At 41.9% G+C, this 19801-nt stretch overlaps 3 protein-coding genes across 9 annotated transcripts; 1 reads left to right on the top strand and 2 right to left on the bottom strand.

Moving 5' to 3' along the window:
- Nucleotides 1-1391: 1391 nt before the first annotated feature.
- Nucleotides 1392-19574, bottom strand: RB195_018042 (uncharacterized protein; the record flags this gene model as incomplete). Of its 5 annotated transcripts, XM_064185291.1 has the most annotated exons (8): nt 1392-1402; nt 1470-1659; nt 3483-3560; nt 3631-3725; nt 6682-6840; nt 17331-17420; nt 19242-19347; nt 19449-19574. In XM_064185291.1, the coding sequence occupies 8 exons, from the start codon at nt 19572-19574 to the stop codon at nt 1392-1394; spliced, it is 855 nt and encodes a 284-aa protein (XP_064041169.1). The 5 variants fall into 5 exon arrangements, with proteins under 5 accessions (XP_064041169.1, XP_064041177.1, XP_064041176.1 ...); XM_064185292.1 differs by lacking the exons at nt 17331-17420; nt 19242-19347; nt 19449-19574 and adding an exon at nt 6880-6882 and having other exon boundaries at nt 6682-6760; XM_064185289.1 differs by lacking the exons at nt 1392-1402; nt 17331-17420; nt 19242-19347; nt 19449-19574 and adding an exon at nt 6880-6927 and having other exon boundaries at nt 1465-1659; nt 6682-6760.
- Nucleotides 10057-11382, bottom strand: RB195_018044 (uncharacterized protein; the record flags this gene model as incomplete). Of its 2 annotated transcripts, none has more annotated exons than XM_064185295.1 (1): nt 10057-11382. In XM_064185295.1, one exon carries the CDS (start codon nt 11380-11382, stop codon nt 10057-10059), a length of 1326 nt encoding a protein of 441 aa, XP_064041174.1. The 2 variants fall into 2 exon arrangements, with proteins under 2 accessions (XP_064041174.1, XP_064041175.1); XM_064185296.1 differs by having other exon boundaries at nt 10057-10770.
- On the top strand, nt 12793-14118 carry RB195_018043 (uncharacterized protein; the record flags this gene model as incomplete). Of its 2 annotated transcripts, none has more annotated exons than XM_064185293.1 (1): nt 12793-14118. In XM_064185293.1, the coding sequence occupies one exon, from the start codon at nt 12793-12795 to the stop codon at nt 14116-14118; it is 1326 nt and encodes a 441-aa protein (XP_064041172.1). The 2 variants fall into 2 exon arrangements, with proteins under 2 accessions (XP_064041172.1, XP_064041173.1); XM_064185294.1 differs by having other exon boundaries at nt 13405-14118.
- Nucleotides 19575-19801: the final 227 nt, after the last annotated feature.

The following is a 19801-nucleotide window of genomic DNA, read 5'->3' as shown; positions in this document are numbered from 1 at the left end:
CCGTCTCCCTCTCTTCTTGGAATTTCTTGACTGAGACACACATACGCAGACGCACACACGTGACAGAATAAGCTCGTTATTATATAGCATGATAGTTTGCAAATTTGAAAGTATACATGCACATAAAAAGTTTATTTACTCTCACTAAAATATGAGGGGAACCAATTTTCCTTATCAAAGTCAACATACATGATCTCATACCTTTGGGCAATGGTGACACACATACGGACTAAGCGCGTTAATATATAGCATGATGTTATATAGTTATATTATATTATCGTCCAAAATTCAGTTATATTTTGGTTATTTTTTCTTAGTGGCAGCCGTTCATATATGCATGGGTGGACATGTCTAGAATTTGTAGGCTAATGCGTCGAAAAAAAAAGGATCTGTATGTGCAACGCACGTTTGTATCAGAGGTGACAATTGAACACCTGATTAGACAAAGCAAGAGGATTGAACATAACTCCACCGAATTAGACATCACCGGCCGTAGCGACTCGAATCAGACGAAAACTTGAATAGGCCCTTCCGTGGTCTCGAGTTCAGCTCTAAAACGGTAGAAACAGGGAGCTTGGTCTTTCTATATGGTCGTGAAAATTCTATAGGGGTAGCCGCATTTTCTGCTCTCAATATTCGCGACATCAACATTATGATTGGCGACAAATTAAAACTCATTGCCTAACGGAACGAACATGGCGAGGGGTGGTGTGGACTTATCATAATGACAATGATCATTTATGTAAACCCAGAACTTCAAAGCCTCTTTATATTAGAGAAGGAATTACCTGGTGGAACTACCCTTATGAAATCAACTGCACCGTCGTTGGCAGAAGGATCTGCTTGACGAATGTCGCTCTGATTTTGAAAGTCGCCGCGGAACAGGAGCGTCATAGATTTTTCAAAACTGTGTAGTCAGCACCACGAAGGATGCAGTGGAATCGTGCAGTATGTTCACCACAGTAGGAGGAAATTTGAGAGCTTAAGAGTCACAACGAGAAGCTCTCATTTGGGAACGCGAAAGCTGATGCGTCGGTGAAGCAGCTCCTCACTGGCAACCATGAACCAGCGTCCGAGCATTTGACGCATTAATGCAGCAAATATGTAGAGTCATCGATGGAAAATGCAATCCTAACAAAGTGGTAAAAAAAAGAACAATGGTTAATTTGCAAGGCAAAAAATATTCTAGCATGAGTAAATGAATATTTATTCGTGTCATTGATGGTTTCAGATGAGCAAAGGAGTGTATAACTGTTGGAGAAATTCAAAATATTGATTAGCACAATATGACCGAAGAGTACAATGAAGGATGACTTGCTTCATTTAGACCACATATCGCTAACAAGAGACGAAAATGGCAGAGGTGCATGAAGGAGATAGTTTAATATGTATTAATGTATATCTTAACGTATTATATATGAATGCAGCCTTGTGTAAATTAACCTTAATGCTGAAGTAGTGCAACTAACAATTCGTAATAGTACAGGAATCTGATAAATCTGATGACTGGCTCTCATCTGATTGCAATATTTCAGTGATATTGTCGGTACAAGCATGCTTGCCGACTGGATTTCTGCGTGGTAATCCTTTCTTCTTTTTGGTTTGCTTGATGCTCAGAAGCGATGTTGTTTTGAAGGATAGCATTTCCGCATTTTGTTCCTAGAAAGATACACATGAACTTTTCTTGTTTTTTTTATTGATTGTTCTTTTATTTATTTATTTTTTATATTTTTATTGTTTTTTTGAAGGAGATATTGTTGTCTGTTAAAGTGAGCCGTTCATATGCAAACTAATGGCTCATTTAACCACACTTAGCGGCAAAGCTGCATCAGGGCAACATCGCAACATAAAGGTACATGAACACACATGCAACACATGAACAACGCTCTGGTCTTAACACAAAAAAGGGACATGTACCTGATACTTTTAATGCAGCCAATTCTCATGGATTAAATGAAGTATATTTAAGAGGCGATACAACTTAATTTACAAAATATGTGTATTTTATCCCAAAGTATACTACTGTGATCAAAAAGTAGTAAGACTTTTCAATCTAAAACTCTCCGGTTTATAAAAATGCATAAGTTTTTTTCTTGTATTAGCACAACCACTATTGTACTGACATCTGCTTCAACATTCATGCCAGGAGCGTCAGTTGTTAATGAGCTACGCTTGTTGACGTTAGCCTCTTAAAGTTCACTTTTCGATGCGCTCACACGGCTTTGGTTATTCGCGGTTTCTTCATCAAAAAAAAAAAAATTCCACTCATATCGTTCCGCATCCACCCTTTTAACCTGATTTGGCTCCGTTTGACCTCTGACTGCTCTCGAAACTCGGAAAACCGCTTCGTGGTTATCGTTTTGACTTGAAGGGATAAATGCAATGAAGAAGGCACTCAAGACCATCCCGGAAATCGAGTATAACAAATGTTTGGAAGATTGGAAGAGGCGTTGGCACAAGTGTATTGCTGCCCAAGGAGAGCACCATAAAAGAGATGTGACAAATATTAAACAATAATACACCGTTTTTGTTTTATTTTAAAAGCCTAAGTACTCTTCATATAAGTAGTATAGATTTCCTGATTTTCTTAGTTAACCCATTTTGCAAACACTGTTGTAGAGTTTTGTTCTTTCTTCAGCACTAAATTCTTCTCCTCCTCTGCTTTGGCTACTTTCCTTTCATCGCATCTCTTTTCCCGAAAGCGTAGAGCTTTGTCCGAATGCGTAGTTATCTGCCCGAGAGGTCAACTCATCTAATTCCCACCAGCGACCACGTAAACAGCTGCATGCGTGCGCTTTCTTCTTACTACTTGCTTCTTACGTGCTCGAGAAAACTGGACAAATATATGTAGGCAGCATGGAATTTAAACTAATGTATCATTGAGTAGATTGATTGCGAGGCCAAATGTTTTTATGCATGACAGTTACGAGTTTTTGACGCTTCCGTGGTTCCTTAATAAGCTCATTAAGATCTAGCATAGGGATTTTGCATATGTTTCCTTTCTCATGTTCAATCTCACGGTTTTTCTGTATATTTGCCGAGAAATATCAGGTGTGGTTCTCCTAACACAACTTAGAATAGTTTAAAAACTATGCAACAATAGCCGATAACTTGTTTCAAATGACAACAACAGCTGATATTGATGTGCTCAAGTGCATGGAATGCTGCAATATAAAGGTAAAATGTCACATCTTCTGTGTTTCACCATCAAATAGCACCTAGAGAATAATAATTGATCGTGCACATCCAGTCCCCTAGGTGCACCAAAGGTTTACAAGCGTATAAAGGACAATTTAATAGTGGGACACAGACAGTTTAGAAGTTAAGATCTTGACGAGAACGACGGCCCACAAAAGTTCAGGAGGATTACCAAATCACGATAAAAAGTTCTGAGGAGTGCCTTACGAGCATGCGTATTAATATGAACATGAGCTTGAAATATAAAATATCATCATAATTTATGTTATTGATGCTGAACCTACTTCAGGATCTCGTTCTTTTTCTTTACACAACAACAAAAAGCATCCAACCATTGCAATGATTGAAAACATTGATGTTATCTAGGCGAATTACTCAACAGACCGTACATACCCTGCTTGGGTATCACTCAGAAAAAGACTCAAAAATTACCAAAAATCCGAGTACAAACAGAGTTTTAAACTCGTACGGTCGTAAGCGAAAAGGAATATTCCAACGCCAAAACTTGGTGGACTGAATTTTGCTGCCTAAAAAAACCTTTTGATCAGATATGCACAAAATAATCAGTGTCAATGTATATTTTCACTTGATTCACCGATTCATTCATAATTTTCACTAGAAAAAATCGAGTTAGGATATGATATCTATCCCTGCTTTCAGTGATTGAAAAATTTTGCATGAATCTTTGCAAAGAAAAAGACTAGAAAATCATAAGTCATAATTATAATCACCATTGCGGAATAAAAAGGAATTTGGATTTCTTCTCTTGATTGCACTCGATGAAACATTTGAACGCCGTGTTTTTAAAGAGGAATATCCCTGCGGAGATAGGTCTGGCTTTTGATCGCCAATGGAGTTAGGACTGCCCCCAAGGAGGCTAAAAGCTTGGTTTACAGAAGAGATGAATGAAAAAAGAGATAAATTTGACCCTACTACTGATCTGTTAGCTACTCGAATTTGGGGAATTAAACCTGCACTTGCTTGTGCAGGTGTGTGGGTGGATGCGCAGTCGGAAAAAACTTTCGCTGTGACGCATGAATGATCGTTGTTCCAGTGCCAACGAAGCCTTTAATCATTCCGAGGTCAATAACTAGGTCCCAGACTCGTCCATCAAGGTAGAAACACTGAGTTGATACATCAGCTAGCCACAGCAAGTCATTACATAGGCAAGGCATGCGTTCGTAAACCTCAAATGATTCTGAATTAAAGTGAACGCGAAGGCAACTTACAGTGGTTGATACCGATGACGTGGAGAAAGCAGTGGATGGAAAACAACTTTTTTGTTTATTGCAGTATTGTTAGTTGTTCAATTCTGTTTTCTAGTACGAAATTCTATTTATTAGTATGTTGGTACCACCACTGTTACTTCATGACAACATCCGCACCTGGGCCCGTAAATTACGTAAAAAGAAATTGACGAGTAGAACTGGAAAGTCCTGCTGTTAACAGCACAACTCACGTCCAATATCAGGCTATGAAGAAGTGGAAATGGAAGTTTCGAACCGAGGAAGAAGGATAACGATCAGATTTTTCATATGCTTGCAGGGGGTAACTTCAGGTTCAGAGTAGGTCCCGCAAACACAGAATGATTCGGACAAAAATAGATAAAGAGACTTCCCATTCCATTTTCCGTTTTCTGGGACTCAGATTGGTGCGCCAGAAAGCTAGAACTGGTTGGCAAGGGCAACGCCTAAAGGCAGTAGAACAAATCCCATGTCACCAGTTTGATGGCTTCAGCGAAACGTACCCCTTCGTATGTCCACTCCTTCATACATTATCCTCATCATGCCCGACAGATGGTTTTTTTCTTACGATTTTTACCATTTCTAACTTTTTTACAATTATATACACGTATGAAGACAATCGATTTAGTAGAAGTTAGCTGTTTGCGTGATCTGACGCAGGATCCTGAATCTTAGTAGCCCAATACGATGGTGAAGTTCACGTTATTTAATCTTACTTCCATTCCATGTTAGTTGTTCTAAAAACAGGCGAGAACACTTCGTTGCTATAGCGGTATAGAAGGAAATTACATGTGAAGTCAAATCTGAATGTCGCTGAAACGTATTAGCTACATCCTTGGCGAAAGGACTGCAACATCCATCCAAAAAAGCTTATATTTCTAAAAAAGAGCGAGGATAGCAGGGGCTGCTAGCAATGAAAACAATTTTGGTTTCGTGTAGAAAATTACAGAGAGTCCCTTTGCTTTAAAACTTCATCGAATCTGAGGACAAACGAAGCGATCACTAGATGTCTGAAAACTAGGAGGCTAAAATATCCATGTGCAACTTTCGATAAACCTCGGCATCTTAATGCTTCAATAATTGTTTTCTTTAGTAGAGCCGTACACGAGGTTGTTATAATCCTTTATTCGTGGCTAACGTTTCGGCAATATCGCCTTCTTCAGAGCCTGAAAGGGGTGAAATCGAACGTGACTAATCCGATCAAACGCCTTATCCGCCCAACAAAGAAAGTCCTACGTTAACCGTTGGGCCTCATAGCTACCAGTGGAAGAAAACATCGTACCTTAGGATCAGCTGACTATCCTGCCACTGCTAGATACCTGATGTGAGGTGACTAGCGCAATCAAATATCAGCCTTAAATAAGGCGCGAGTTCCCGCGTAATGGAGAGGCATTCCTCCTTGCGATTCATATTTGGACTCTTGGAGTGGATCCAAAAAGCCTCCAGAGCCTCGCGCGCCAAAATCGTGATCTTAACTTCAAAATCTTCTCCGTTATGCCGCCGCACCCTGTGACCATCCAATGCAGTGGAGTCACATGATTTCCTTTTGCCGTCCAGGTGTTCTTTGATTTGAATGCATAGTGGTCTAACTGTTTCTTCTATGTATTCGTCACCACACTGCACACAGGAAATCATATAAACAACACATGAACTCATGCAATCACCCTCGTTGTTATCCGGGCATATTTTACACTCCGGTGTCGTGCAAATACGATCATATAGGCGATTCCGAATGAGTATGTGCTTAAGGTTACTAGGGGAGAGCTCCACGATGGCGACAGATCCTTCAAGTTTAGCTCATACTCATTCGGAATCGCCTATATGATCGTGTTTGCACGACACCGGAGTGTAAAATATGCCCGTATAACAACGAGGGTGATTGCATGAGTTCATGTGTTGTTTATATGATTTCCTGTGTGCAGTGTGGTGACGAATACATAGGAGAAACAGCTAGACCACTACGTATTCAAATCAAAGAACACCTGGACGGCAAAAGGAAATCATGTGACTCCACTGCATTGAGTGGTCACAGGGTGCCGTCATAAAGGAGAAGATTTTGAAGTTAAGATCACGATTTTGGAGGAATGAACGTTTCTGATTGCTCTCGTAAGATTTGTGTCACTATATAATAGGATCTATGTCATATTAAGCATTTAGAACTTGCGGAGAAAAAAATTATTGATTCATCAAACATAAGAAGATGATTCCGAGCTAGAATAAATATGATTGAAAAAAAAACCTGTTCCTGGATAAAGTGTTTCCACAGCCGATACACATGTGTCTGCCGGATGATAGGCAGCAGCTTCCTCAATACAATTCTGCAATCTTCCTTTGCAGAGATGTGTCCGGTTAGAAGATATGCAAGAGTTAAAAAGAAGCACACATGACTTTACAATCTCTGCAACACTTTGTTTAAGAATAAGTACTGCAAACTCACCATCTTAAAAGTCTTAAGCAAAAATTGACACAAATGTTTTCGGTACATCGGTTGTACAATTCTTTGTGATCTGTGCCTCAAAAAAGTCACTTAAACATTGACAAAGCATCTATTAAATAGTTAGCGAGCGTACGGCTAAAGCCGGACTTCAGACTTTCTGTGGTGTTTGGTTCGTTCGTCTTCACTGATCAACGAAAATTAATATTAGGGTTATTAGTTCTATGAAATTGGACTTGTGAATCTCGAACAATCTTTCTTCCTTTTTTATATTATAACTAAAGGCGAAAGATTTCATAATCTTGGTTCAGCTTAAGAAAGTAGTACACAATCAAACTCTACGATGCCAAGAAAGCAAGAAAACTCTACGATGTCAAAGAAAGTCGAACTTGGAACTTATAAGCGAAATATTTCATAGTCTCTTCTTTAGGTAGGTCTTCTTTCTAAACGCGTCAGTTCTACATTTGGAGTACATTCGAACTTCAGCTTCAAACACTCCTTATCAATATATTATAGACAAAATTTTAATGTATCACGCGAAATAAGGGTTTTCGTCCTGTTTTCTATAAACATTTATCAAAGAATGTTTTGGCATAAAATGACGTGAAAGACATCATACTACTGATAAAGATAACGTTCCACGTCAGATCACGTCTTGCTACTATTTAAGCAGCCGTTTGGATGCGTGTTTCCACTTTCTGAGAACGGCATGCTACAAACCTGAGGCTAACGAAGAAGGAAATATGCACATGGAGGAGCCATAAAGGTGAAGAGCAAAGCGCCAGTGGTCACGGCTATGAAACGGCTGCAACTATTTATCTTTTACGTCATGCACCCTTAGTTATTGCGCACCAATCCGACGCCGCGGGACCCGTCGCACAACATATTATAGCTTTCTAGCGTCGAGGCGCCAACTCTATGCCGGTAGACCCGTCGCACCCCCCTTTTTGAATTTCGTGACTGACACACACACACACACATACACACACACACGTGACAGAATAAGCCCGTTATTATATACCAGTCTGAATGTCCGGCTAAAGCGGGACTACAGACTTTTGGTGGTTTTAGCTTCGCTCCCCTTCACTGATCAATGAAAGTTAATAGTAGTGGTGTTTTCTGTAAAATTAGATTTGTGTTCTCTTTAACAACGCTTTCCTTCTCTTCTTCATATTATAAATTAGGGCGAAAGATTACGGAGCCTTCCTTCTAAACGCGTCAAATCTACATTTGGAGAATATTCGACCATCAGCTACAAACACTCCTTCGATGCGAGAATAATGCAGATACTATTTGAAAGCATTACTCGAAGTATGGGTATTCCTCCTGATTTCCCCCAATAGTTATCACAGAATGATGTTTTAACATAAAACAACGTGAAAAACGTCATCCTACTGATAAAGATAACGTTCCACGTCAAATCACATAAACATCTTGCTACTGTTTAAGCAGCCGTTTGCATGCGTGTTTCCACTTTCTAAGAACGGCATGCTACAAACTTGAGGCGAACGAGGAAGGAAGTAGACACACGGAGGAGCAATAAAGGTGAAAAGCAAATCGCCCATTGACCACGGCTATGAAACGGTTGTAACCATCTATCTTTTGCGTCATACACATGAATTTATTGCGCACCAATCCGACGCCGGTGGACCCGTCGCACCTCCTCCTATACGTATCTGGCGCCGGTGGACCCGTCACACCCTCTTCTATAGGTATCCGACGCCGGTGAGCTCGTCGTAACCCCTTATATAGGTATCTGGCACCGGCGCGCCAATGCGACACCGCGGGACCCGTCACAACCCATTTTATAGCTATCTGACCCCAACGCACCAATCCAACGCCAGGTGGACCCGTCGCACCTCCATTTTCGAATTTCGTGACACACAGACAAACACACACACACACATACACACACACGGACTAAGCTCGTTATTATATACCAGTCTGAATGTCCGGCTAAAGCGGGACTACAGACTTTTGGTGGTTTTAGCTTCGCTCCCCTTCACTGATCAATGAAAGTTAATGGTAGTGGTGTTTTATGTAAAATTATATTTGTGTTTTCTTAACAACGCTTTCCTTCTCTTCTTTGTATTATAAATTAAGGCGAAAGGTTAAGGAGTTTTCCTTCCAAACGCGTCAATTCTACATTTGGAGAATATTCGATCATCAGCTACAAACACTCCTTCGATGCCAGAATAATATAGATACAATTTGAAAGCATTACTCGAAGTATGGGTGTTCCTCCTGTTTCTCCCAATAGTTATCACAGAATGTTTTTTTAGCATAAAATAACGCGAAAGACATCATCCTACCGATAAAAATAACGTTCCACGTCAAATCACATAAACATTTTGCTACTATTTAAGCAGCCAGTTTCTGAGAACGGCATGCTACAAACTTGAGGGGAAAGAAGAATGAAATAGGCACACGGGAGTAGTCATAAAGGTGAAGAGCAAAGCGCCATGTGGTTACGGCTATGAAACGGCTGCAACCATTTACCTTTTGTGTCATGCACACTAATTTATTGCGCTCCAATGACCAGGTCCACCGACGCCGGTGGACCCGTCCCATCCACTTCTACAGGTATCTGACGCCAGCGCACCAATCTGGCGCCGGTGGACCATCTATAGGTATCTGGCGCCGGCGCGCTAGTGCGACGCCGTTGGACCGGTCGCACCCTCTTCTATAGGTATCTGGCGCCAGTGGACCAATCCGACGCCGGTGGGCGAGCGTCCGTCGGCGTCGAATTGGTGCGTACTTCAAACTTCCTGTGTTGTTTGCTTCGCTCGCCTTCATTAATCAACGAAACTTAATATTAGTGTTATTAGTCCTATGAAATTGGACTCCAACAATCTTCCTTCCTTTTTTATATTATAACTATAAGCGAAATGTGTACTACTTTCTTAAGCTGAACCAAGATTGTTATTGATCTTTATTCTGGCTAACGTTTCGGCGTCGTCGCCTTCTTCAGAGCCTGGAAAAATCAAAGACACGTGTAATCTACTCTCTCAAACGCCTCGTCATCCCACAAGATATGATTTAGCAAACAACGCCAGAAAAGCAGACCAGCGCTCACCTTGATAGCCACGAAATCGTGATGTTAGCGGATCACCAGTTGTCGTTGCGAGTTGCGCCGCTAGTATTAACTAGTAACGATGCCCCCGCCTCTGACCCCGTAGGTCAAAACCCGCAAAGGTCCTGATATGGCGCCAGCTCGTTGGTCACAGCGATGCATTCTTCTTTACGATTCATGATAGGACTTTTGGCCGTGATATAAAACGCTTCCAATGTTTTTCGCGTTAGAACGTCTGATTCGCGTGCCAAGATAGTGACAGCTATCTTGAAAGGGGTGTTGTCATGACACTGTCTGCGATGAGCACCTAAAGGAGATGATGATTTTGATTTTACGAGCCCGTCTAGGTGCTCCTTGACGCGGATACATAGTGATCTTCCTGTTTCGCCAATGTACTCAGCCCCACATAACTGACAGGTGATTAGGTAGATAACCCCCGATACCACGCAATCACCCTGCCTCCCGTTTGGACAAACGATGCAATTCGGTGTCTCACAAAGTCTGTCATATGCGTGATTGCGGACTAGCTGCTGCTTCAGGTTTACAGGTGGTATGTCCACTACTCTGACTGAGTCTTGCAGACCCGCCTGTCGTAAGCTTGCTCGCACTGCATTGCTCATGTCATCCGAAATAAAAGGAAGGCAGAAAGGGATCTTTGTTGCTTGTTCTACCCTGTGGCACCGCTGCTCAGTTGCATGGCTCCGATTTGAATGAGAGACCTTTGCTGGGTACCCATTGGACTGAGCAATGCGGTTAGCCATGTTTATGGAGGCAATGCGCCCTTGAGCTTCAGATGAAACCGTTGCCGCTGTCTTAAACATATTTTCAATGACTGACTTTTTGGTTCTCCAGGGGTGCGCCGATTGGTAGTGAATCAGAATGTTTTTACAACTTGGTTTTCGATACCATTTTGTTTTCCAATTTCCCCTACACAAATGAACCTGGACATTGAGAAACGGTAGCCAGTTGTCTTTAGGTTTTTCCCTCGTGAACTTTATGTACTGGGATTGTTTATTTAAGAGATCGAAGCAAGAGTCCATTTCAGCTTGTGTTGGACATATAATGCAACAATCATCTATGTATCGGCAGTACAATAAAGGTTTGCGTTCCAGTAGGGGTTTTTCCACTTTAGACATGAAAGCAACGGCTAGTGTAGGCGCAAGTCTTTGTCCCATGGCCAAGCCTCTAATCTGCCTATAGTATTGCCCAGACCACCGAAATACGGAATATCTCAAACATTCGCTCAGCAGCATCATTATTTGCTGTATCGCAAAACCATACATGTTAAGAGTCCCCTGGTGTTCGAGAAGCAGCTCTGATGTTGCTTGTAGTGCAGCATCGATGGAGACGTTGGTGTAGAGCGAAGTGACATCGAAAGATTCGATGACACAATCTCCATCAAGGCGCGCTTTGCGGAGGTGCTCTATGAACATTTTTGTGTTTGAGAGATGAGCTGGAACGTACTGGAGTAGCTGGCTGAGAATAGTGTTAAGGAACCAGGATATTCTGTCGGTGGGACCTCCAATATTGCTAATGATAGGCCTAACCTTGAAATCCCCTGGGTTGTTTGAACTAAATTCGGCAGCGGAAAGCTTGTGGGTCTTGATGATTACATAAAGGACCGGGCAGGTGGGCGATCACATTTTAGACGCGTGATAGTTGTCTTTGGTAAGCCTACTGATTTTGCGGTCTCTATCCATATCCTATTCAGGCGGCGATATTGTCTGCCAAATTCATGTGCCGATGAAGGATGGTATAGACTATCGTCCGTAAGGTGAAGTTTCGTTATAGCTCTGTCCAGTTCACTTGAAATCACTACAAATTCTCCTCCTTTATCACTGACCGAGATTTTGATCTTCCCCTCAGCGCAGATGTCACGTAGTTCGCACAAACCTTTGCGTTGTGTGGGTGTTAGATTTTCAAAAGCGCGTTTGTGTGAGTACCGGGAGAGAATTGAGAAAACCGAAGTAGCAAATAAGCGAAACTTAGTGTCTACCACCGAATTTGCCTCCTGTGGCTTGTACAGTAATGTAGGAAAAAGGTATCACGGGGCGTACTGATTGAGATGGAGCGAAACTGGGGCCTAAGTCCAAAACTGAAAGCGCATTCTTAGAAAGAAATACATCACCTATAAGTGACACACGAGGTGGAAAGGGTGCATTTTCTGGCGCGGTGTTCGAGTTTTGGTGGTTTGGGCTCGAATGGTTAGTGCTAACTGGTAACTGCGATCTCTGACCTTGCCTATGATCTAGCAGTTTGCCACAGCTGGCAAATTCGGTGGTAGACACTAAGTTTCGCTTATTTGCTACTTCGGTTTTCTCAATTCTCTCCCGGTACTCACACAAACGCGCTTTTGAAAATCTAACACCCACACAACGCAAAGGTTTGTGCGAACTACGTGACATCTGCGCTGAGGGGAAGATCAAAATCTCGGTCAGTGATAAAGGAGGAGAATTTGTAGTGATTTCAAGTGAACTGGACAGAGCTATAACGAAACTTCACCTTACGGACGATAGTCTATACCATCCTTCATCGGCACATGAATTTGGCAGACAATATCGCCGCCTGAATAGGATATGGATAGAGACCGCAAAATCAGTAGGCTTACCAAAGACAACTATCACGCGTCTAAAATGTGATCGCCCACCTGCCCGGTCCTTTATGTAATCATCAAGACCCACAAGCTTTCCGCTGCCGAATTTAGTTCAAACAACCCAGGGGATTTCAAGGTTAGGCCTATCATTAGCAATATTGGAGGTCCCACCGACAGAATATCCTGGTTCCTTAACACTATTCTCAGCCAGCTACTCCAGTACGTTCCAGCTCATCTCTCAAACACAAAAATGTTCATAGAGCACCTCCGCAAAGCGCGCCTTGATGGAGATTGTGTCATCGAATCTTTCGATGTCACTTCGCTCTACACCAACGTCTCCATCGATGCTGCACTACAAGCAACATCAGAGCTGCTTCTCGAACACCAGGGGACTCTTAACATGTATGGTTTTGCGATACAGCAAATAATGATGCTGCTGAGCGAATGTTTGAGATATTCCGTATTTCGGTGGTCTGGGCAATACTATAGGCAGATTAGAGGCTTGGCCATGGGACAAAGACTTGCGCCTACACTAGCCGTTGCTTTCATGTCTAAAGTGGAAAAACCCCTACTGGAACGCAAACCTTTATTGTACTGCCGATACATAGATGATTGTTGCATTATATGTCCAACACAAGCTGAAATGGACTCTTGCTTCGATCTCTTAAATAAACAATCCCAGTACATAAAGTTCACGAGGGAAAAACCTAAAGACAACTGGCTGCCGTTTCTCAATGTCCAGGTTCATTTGTGTAGGGGAAATTGGAAAACAAAATGGTATCGAAAACCAAGTTGTAAAAACATTCTGATTCACTACCAATCGGCGCACCCCTGGAGAACCAAAAAGTCAGTCATTGAAAATATGTTTAAGACAGCGGCAACGGTTTCATCTGAAGCTCAAGGGCGCATTGCCTCCATAAACATGGCTAACCGCATTGCTCAGTCCAATGGGTACCCAGCAAAGGTCTCTCATTCAAATCGGAGCCATGCAACTGAGCAGCGGTGCCACAGGGTAGAACAAGCAACAAAGATCCCTTTCTGCCTTCCTTTTATTTCGGATGACATGAGCAATGCAGTGCGAGCAAGCTTACGACAGGCGGGTCTGCAAGACTCAGTCAGAGTAGTGGACATACCACCTGTAAACCTGAAGCAGCAGCTAGTCCGCAATCACGCATATGACAGACTTTGTGAGACACCGAATTGCATCGTTTGTCCAAACGGGAGGCAGGGTGATTGCGTGGTATCGGGGGTTATCTACCTAATCACCTGTCAGTTATGTGGGGCTGAGTACATTGGCGAAACAGGAAGATCACTATGTATCCGCGTCAAGGAGCACCTAGACGGGCTCGTAAAATCAAAATCATCATCTCCTTTAGGTGCTCATCGCAGACAGTGTCATGACAACACCCCTTTCAAGATAGCTGTCACTATCTTGGCACGCGAATCAGACGTTCTAACGCGAAAAACATTGGAAGCGTTTTATATCACGGCCAAAAGTCCTATCATGAATCGTAAAGAAGAATGCATCGCTGTGACCAACGAGCTGGCGCCATATCAGGACCTTTGCGGGTTTTGACCTACGGGGTCAGAGGCGGGGGCATCGTTACTAGTTAATACTAGCGGCGCAACTCGCAACGACAACTGGTGATCCGCTAACATCACGATTTCGTGGCTATCAAGGTGAGCGCTGGTCTGCTTTTCTGGCGTTGTTTGCTAAATCATATCTTGTGGGATGACGAGGCGTTTGAGAGAGTAGATTACACGTGTCTTTGATTTTTCCAGGCTCTGAAGAAGGCGACGACGCCGAAACGTTAGCCAGAATAAAGATCAATAACAATCTTGGTTCAGCTTAAGAAAGTAGTACACAATCAAACTCTACGATGCCAAGATTCAAAGAAGGTCGAACTTGGAACTTATAAGCGAAATATTTCATAGTCTCTTCTTTAGGTAGGTCTTCTTTCTAAACGCGTCAGTTCTACATTTGGAGTACATTCGAACTTCAGCTTCAAACACTCCTTATCAATATATTATAGACAAAATTTAAAAGTGTCACGCGAAATATGGGTTTTCGTCCTGTTTTCTATAAACATTTATCAAAGAATGTTTTGGCATAAAATGACGTGAAGGACATCATCTTACTGATAAAGATGACGTTCCACGTCAGATCACATAAACATTTTGCTACTATTTAAACACCCGTTTGCATGCGTGTTTCCACTTTCTGAGAGCGGCATGCTACGAACTTGAGGCGAACGAAGAAGGAAGTAGGCACGCGGAGGAGCAATAAAGGTGAAAAGCAAATCGCCCAGTGACCACGGCTATGAAACGGTTGCAACCATCTATCGTAATATAATAATAATAATATCGTAATATAATAATACACGAAGTTATTGCGCACCAATCCGACGCCGGTGGACCCATCGCACCCCCTTTTTCGGATTTCGTGACACACACACACACACACACACACACACACACACACACACACACACACACACACACACACACACACACACACACACACACACACACACACACACACACACACACACACACACACACACACACACACACACACACACACACACACACACACACACACACCACACACGCACGCACGCGCACACACACGCACACACACGGACTAAGCTCGTTATTATATATCATGATCATGATATACATTATTGTATCATTACATGTTTGTACACATACAATTACATGTTTGTACACATACCAACACATTCAACAAATTTTCCATTTTCGGCTTTTTATAATCTTTGGTACGGCGATGACTAAGTATTGTTTTTTAGTTAAGGCAGACACGAGTTCGTCATATTCTTTCATTAATGCCCGCTGAAAACTCTTTATCCCTCGCCTAAAACTGTGAAATCGAAGGTACTTTATCCGGTTAAACGTTGTATCTACCCAACAAAGAAAATCCTAAGTCTGTTTTTTTATCTCGTTGCTGAAAGTGAGGGTGCAGAGTGTATACTTAGGATCAAAAAGAGCTTTCCTGCTGCTGCTAGATACTGGGGACGAAGCGACTAGCGCAATCAAATAACAACCTCAAGGAGCATTCTACTCTGCAACGCCTTGCGCTCCCCAATACTTGGCTAACGTGCCAAGATCGTGACCTTAGCACCAATATCAGCTCGGTCGTGGTGCTGCACCTAAGGGCGACAGGTTACTTCCTCTTGCTATCCGGATGTTCTTTCACTCGAACACAGAGTAATCTAGTCATCTCTTCCATGTCTTCGTTGTCACCTGCCCTTGCACTTTGGTATAGCGAATGCGATCATATAGGTGATTGCGCGTAAGCCCTCGCTTGCAGTTCTGCAGTCTATACACATTCTTCAAAATTAGCTTTTCTCAGACACTTCCGAACGGCAGTGCTTATCTTATCGGAAAATATAGTAACATCACACGAGGGGTGTTTTATCCATGAAAACCAGATTTGTTTTGGGATTGTGTTCTCTTACTCAAAGATCGCATTGGTCTCCAGCCGTTAATAGCGGAAATTTTATTAGCAAACTCGATTGATTCTTGTCTTTCTCTTACCGTGCAAAAGGAGGTGGTTGTACAGTTCATACTATCGACATCTTAAGATGTGTACGATGAGCAGAATTGAATTGCGGCGTTCATGTTACTTAGTTTACGTTTCATTTTCCTCTATTTTCCTCTTCTTGAGGTATGCATTGTATTTAGATGTGCGGGCAACTACTTCGCACAAGTCATATGTCTCTTCTTGAGAAAACCGACGCCAACGATACTCTCTAGTGCTTTCAGGGTTCAGATTGAGGCGGCATTTTCTGAAACACCTTCTTTGCTTTATTGCTCATATATCGACGAGTCTTTTCTTCCATTCATCCAGGAATAGTCAACTGTTTTGAGGGACTAAATGAATAGGCAGCGCACATCAACGACAACATTGCACAGGAGCACTAAACGAACACAACAGTCGGTCCATTCGGGAAAATCTAAGAGAGAATAATTACCTTTCATCAGTATTCAAGCGCATATCTCAAATGAAGAAAAATAGGACAAAATGTTGCCGCTAATTAAGTAGCCTGAACGCCACAAGTCCCTGTTTCACTGCTCATCCTTCACACTTAAAGAGGTCGACATTACAGAATATGTTTCCTACAACCCCTTCCGTTTATAATGTAAGAGAAAGACATGAATCAATCGAACTTGCGAGAAAAGATAGTAAAGTAAAGTAGTAGTAAAGAATAGAGATTTTCGGCAATAACGGCTGAAGGCCAATGCGATCTATGAGTGAAAGAATACAATCCCAAAACAAATCTGGTTTGGATAAAATCTCTCGTGTGATGTTATGTCAATTTCCGATGGGGTAAGCTTACGGCATCGCACCATCGGTATCTCTTCTTGCCTAAACTGCGAAGAATTTAGTTTGCTTAAGACACCTGTTCACCCCTTTTATTACGTAATTAATGATTACAATCCAAGTCTTCGCTGAAGTCAGCGACTCAGATTTTTACAGATCATTCTAACGGTGTTATTTTTGAGATTGTTGTTGCTCTTAACTTTTATGTTTCTGCCGATGATATAAGCGGGACATGTTTCACAAATGCCTGGAAGTGGATTTCATGAACTATAGCCGAGTCGATTCACAACGTGTGCACAGGTGGAAGTCGCATACTTGAAGATTGTCGGTCATACTCTGTGTCAGTCTGGAGTGGATTTATTCCTAACGACTTTTTTTTGTCATTTGACTTCACATATACCTCAATCGTAAGACTGAAATTTCTGAGAGAGTTTAGTACGTACTTTTAATCCAAGGACAGGCATCATAAAGGGCATCGACGGCTTCACGCATTTTGGTCTCATTCAAAGACAAACGTGATATTTGGGGCGGACCTAAAATTCTCTTGCATTATTATTAATTAATATTAGAAAATCTGTCTTACACTATGTACACTTCATTTGTTGCGGTTGACATCAGGCTTTTACACTTAACATGACCATTGCTTCGCTAACATTAACTAATGTGCAAAATTGCAAAGAAATTAGAACCGCCTCTGAGGTATTCTAACACAAGTCTGAACGTCTGGCTAAAGCCGGACTTCAGACCGGCGCTGTCCACTTCGCTCCCCTTCACTAATTAATGAAAATTAATGGTAGCGGCATTTTCTCTGAAATTAGATTTGTGTTATTCGAGTGACGCTTTCTTCCCCCTTTTTTAACCTTTACCAATAAACTTTTATTACAGAATGATGTGTAAACGTAATGACGTGAACAACATTATGGTAGTGAACGTTCCACGTCAGATCATGTAAACTGTCGGCTACTATTTAAGCAGCCGTTAGCGTGGGTGTTCCACTTTTTGAAGAAAGCATGTTACCGAAATGACCTGCAAGGAAATAGATATGAGTGAAATAGAGGTGAAATGCAACAGCGGCAGTGGCACCAGTTATGAACTGGTTGTACCTTCCTCCTTTCGCACACAAAGCTATTGCGCTTTAATCCGACGCCGAGGGACCCGTCTCAGCCCATTCTATAGGTATCTGGCGCCGGCGCACCAATCCGACGCTAGTGGACCACCTCCTTTTTGGAACACATACACACATACACACATACACACATACACACGTACACACATACACACATACACACATACACACATACACACATGTGTGTGTGAGACAGAATAAGCCCGTTTTTATAAGGCATGATATTATTGGACGTTAACCTGACTGATATTACTAGTTACTAGTTACTACTGAGTTTCACTTCATGTAAGAAGGTTGTATTCCTCTTCCACTAAAACACATGGTTTGAATCCAAAGAAAAAAGAAAAAAGAGAAAAAAACGTCCTCTTCCATTTACATTTCTTCAATGACGCAATTCAAAGTCTTTGCATGAGTTCTGATATTTCTGCTGTATGCTGAAAAGCAGCGATTGCAACAAGAGAGATATCTCTCCTTGAAAAGATTAGGTTAATGGTGTAGATCACAAATGAGAACGCTCAATTCTCATCTGATCACGCTCAATTCTCATCTAATAGTCCTGAAGAACGATGTAGGAAGCGAACTCGGTGAGTGGACAATCAATGTGCTACAGACGCCATCTCACTCTTCGCTGTCAGATGCGACCCGTCCGCCTGCGCTCGCGGTTGTTACACGTTACTAGGTGGAATCAGAAAATCCGACAGTCTAAGCGGTACTCCACGGCGTTTTTCAGGACAATTAGAATTGAATGCGTGATCACGCCTATATTCGTGATCTATACCGTTGACCCTGTCTTTTCGTGCAGAGGTCCCAACTTCACCGATTCCGCGATGTGTTGCCTTTGAGAAAACGCATGCAGTCGATTCCATTGCAAATAAAGTAAGTTTACTACTTTGTCTATCAGCATTTCACCCTATAATGTCAGCAATCCCCCTCTTCTACAAGTTGGAGTAGGCCATCCAGTTGTAAATAGAAGTTTTGAACAGAAGTGATGGGAAAAGATCAGAGGAAATTCGTCGTTGTTATCCAGTTTTGAGATATTAAGGTCTCATACAATACGGAATAGCGACGAAGTTGTTGATTCTGTTTTGATTCTTGCTGAAAATCGAGCAGATTCGGAAGTGTTCGAGGACGGCATGGCTGTAAAAGGCACTCCAGACGCATATTCCCGAGCTGGCAATTATGCAGTCCTCATTTAATAATAACAATAATACAAATAATAATAACAAACCTTCCTTTTTTGATCTCTCATATGTCGAGATTCCAAAACTTGAAACTAGTTCGCATTTGCCCATAATTAGTATGTTACAAATTGTCGGTGAACCTTCAGAAACGTGCTGAAATGTCTAACTGCAACAAATCGAGTTGGATTTCTGTATAACTACTAGCAGCCGATAAAGAATTAGCGCTGTAAAATATGAATTACTGCTACACAAACCTGCAAGCAACCACAGAACTCATGATCGCAAGTAGCTTGTCCACGCTGAAGGCTGTAGCAGTCGTCGTGATAAGCACAGCAGTGATTAACCGTTGCAAAAGTTGAAAGAAAATATGTGCACAACATACACCAAATAACTAGTCTATGCTTTTGCCAGAAACCATGAACTCTCTGCTCTCAACACGCTATTTTTTTTTGATGACCCTAATGAATAATGAAATAATCTGTTGGTGAGAGAAGTCAAATTTATGCAGCACAGATTAGTTCTACAGCTAAGTATACTTTGTCTGTGAAAATCTTAATGAAACCCAATGCTTGTAGTTTTTTAAACGCAAAATATGATTAGTCATTCA

This window comes from Necator americanus, chromosome II, assembly GCF_031761385.1.
Source record: "Necator americanus strain Aroian chromosome II, whole genome shotgun sequence".
In the NCBI taxonomy this organism is placed as follows: domain Eukaryota; kingdom Metazoa; phylum Nematoda; class Chromadorea; order Rhabditida; family Ancylostomatidae; genus Necator; species Necator americanus.
The sequence above is the reverse complement of the archived record's forward strand: the minus strand, read 5'-3'. Positions and strand labels throughout refer to the sequence as shown.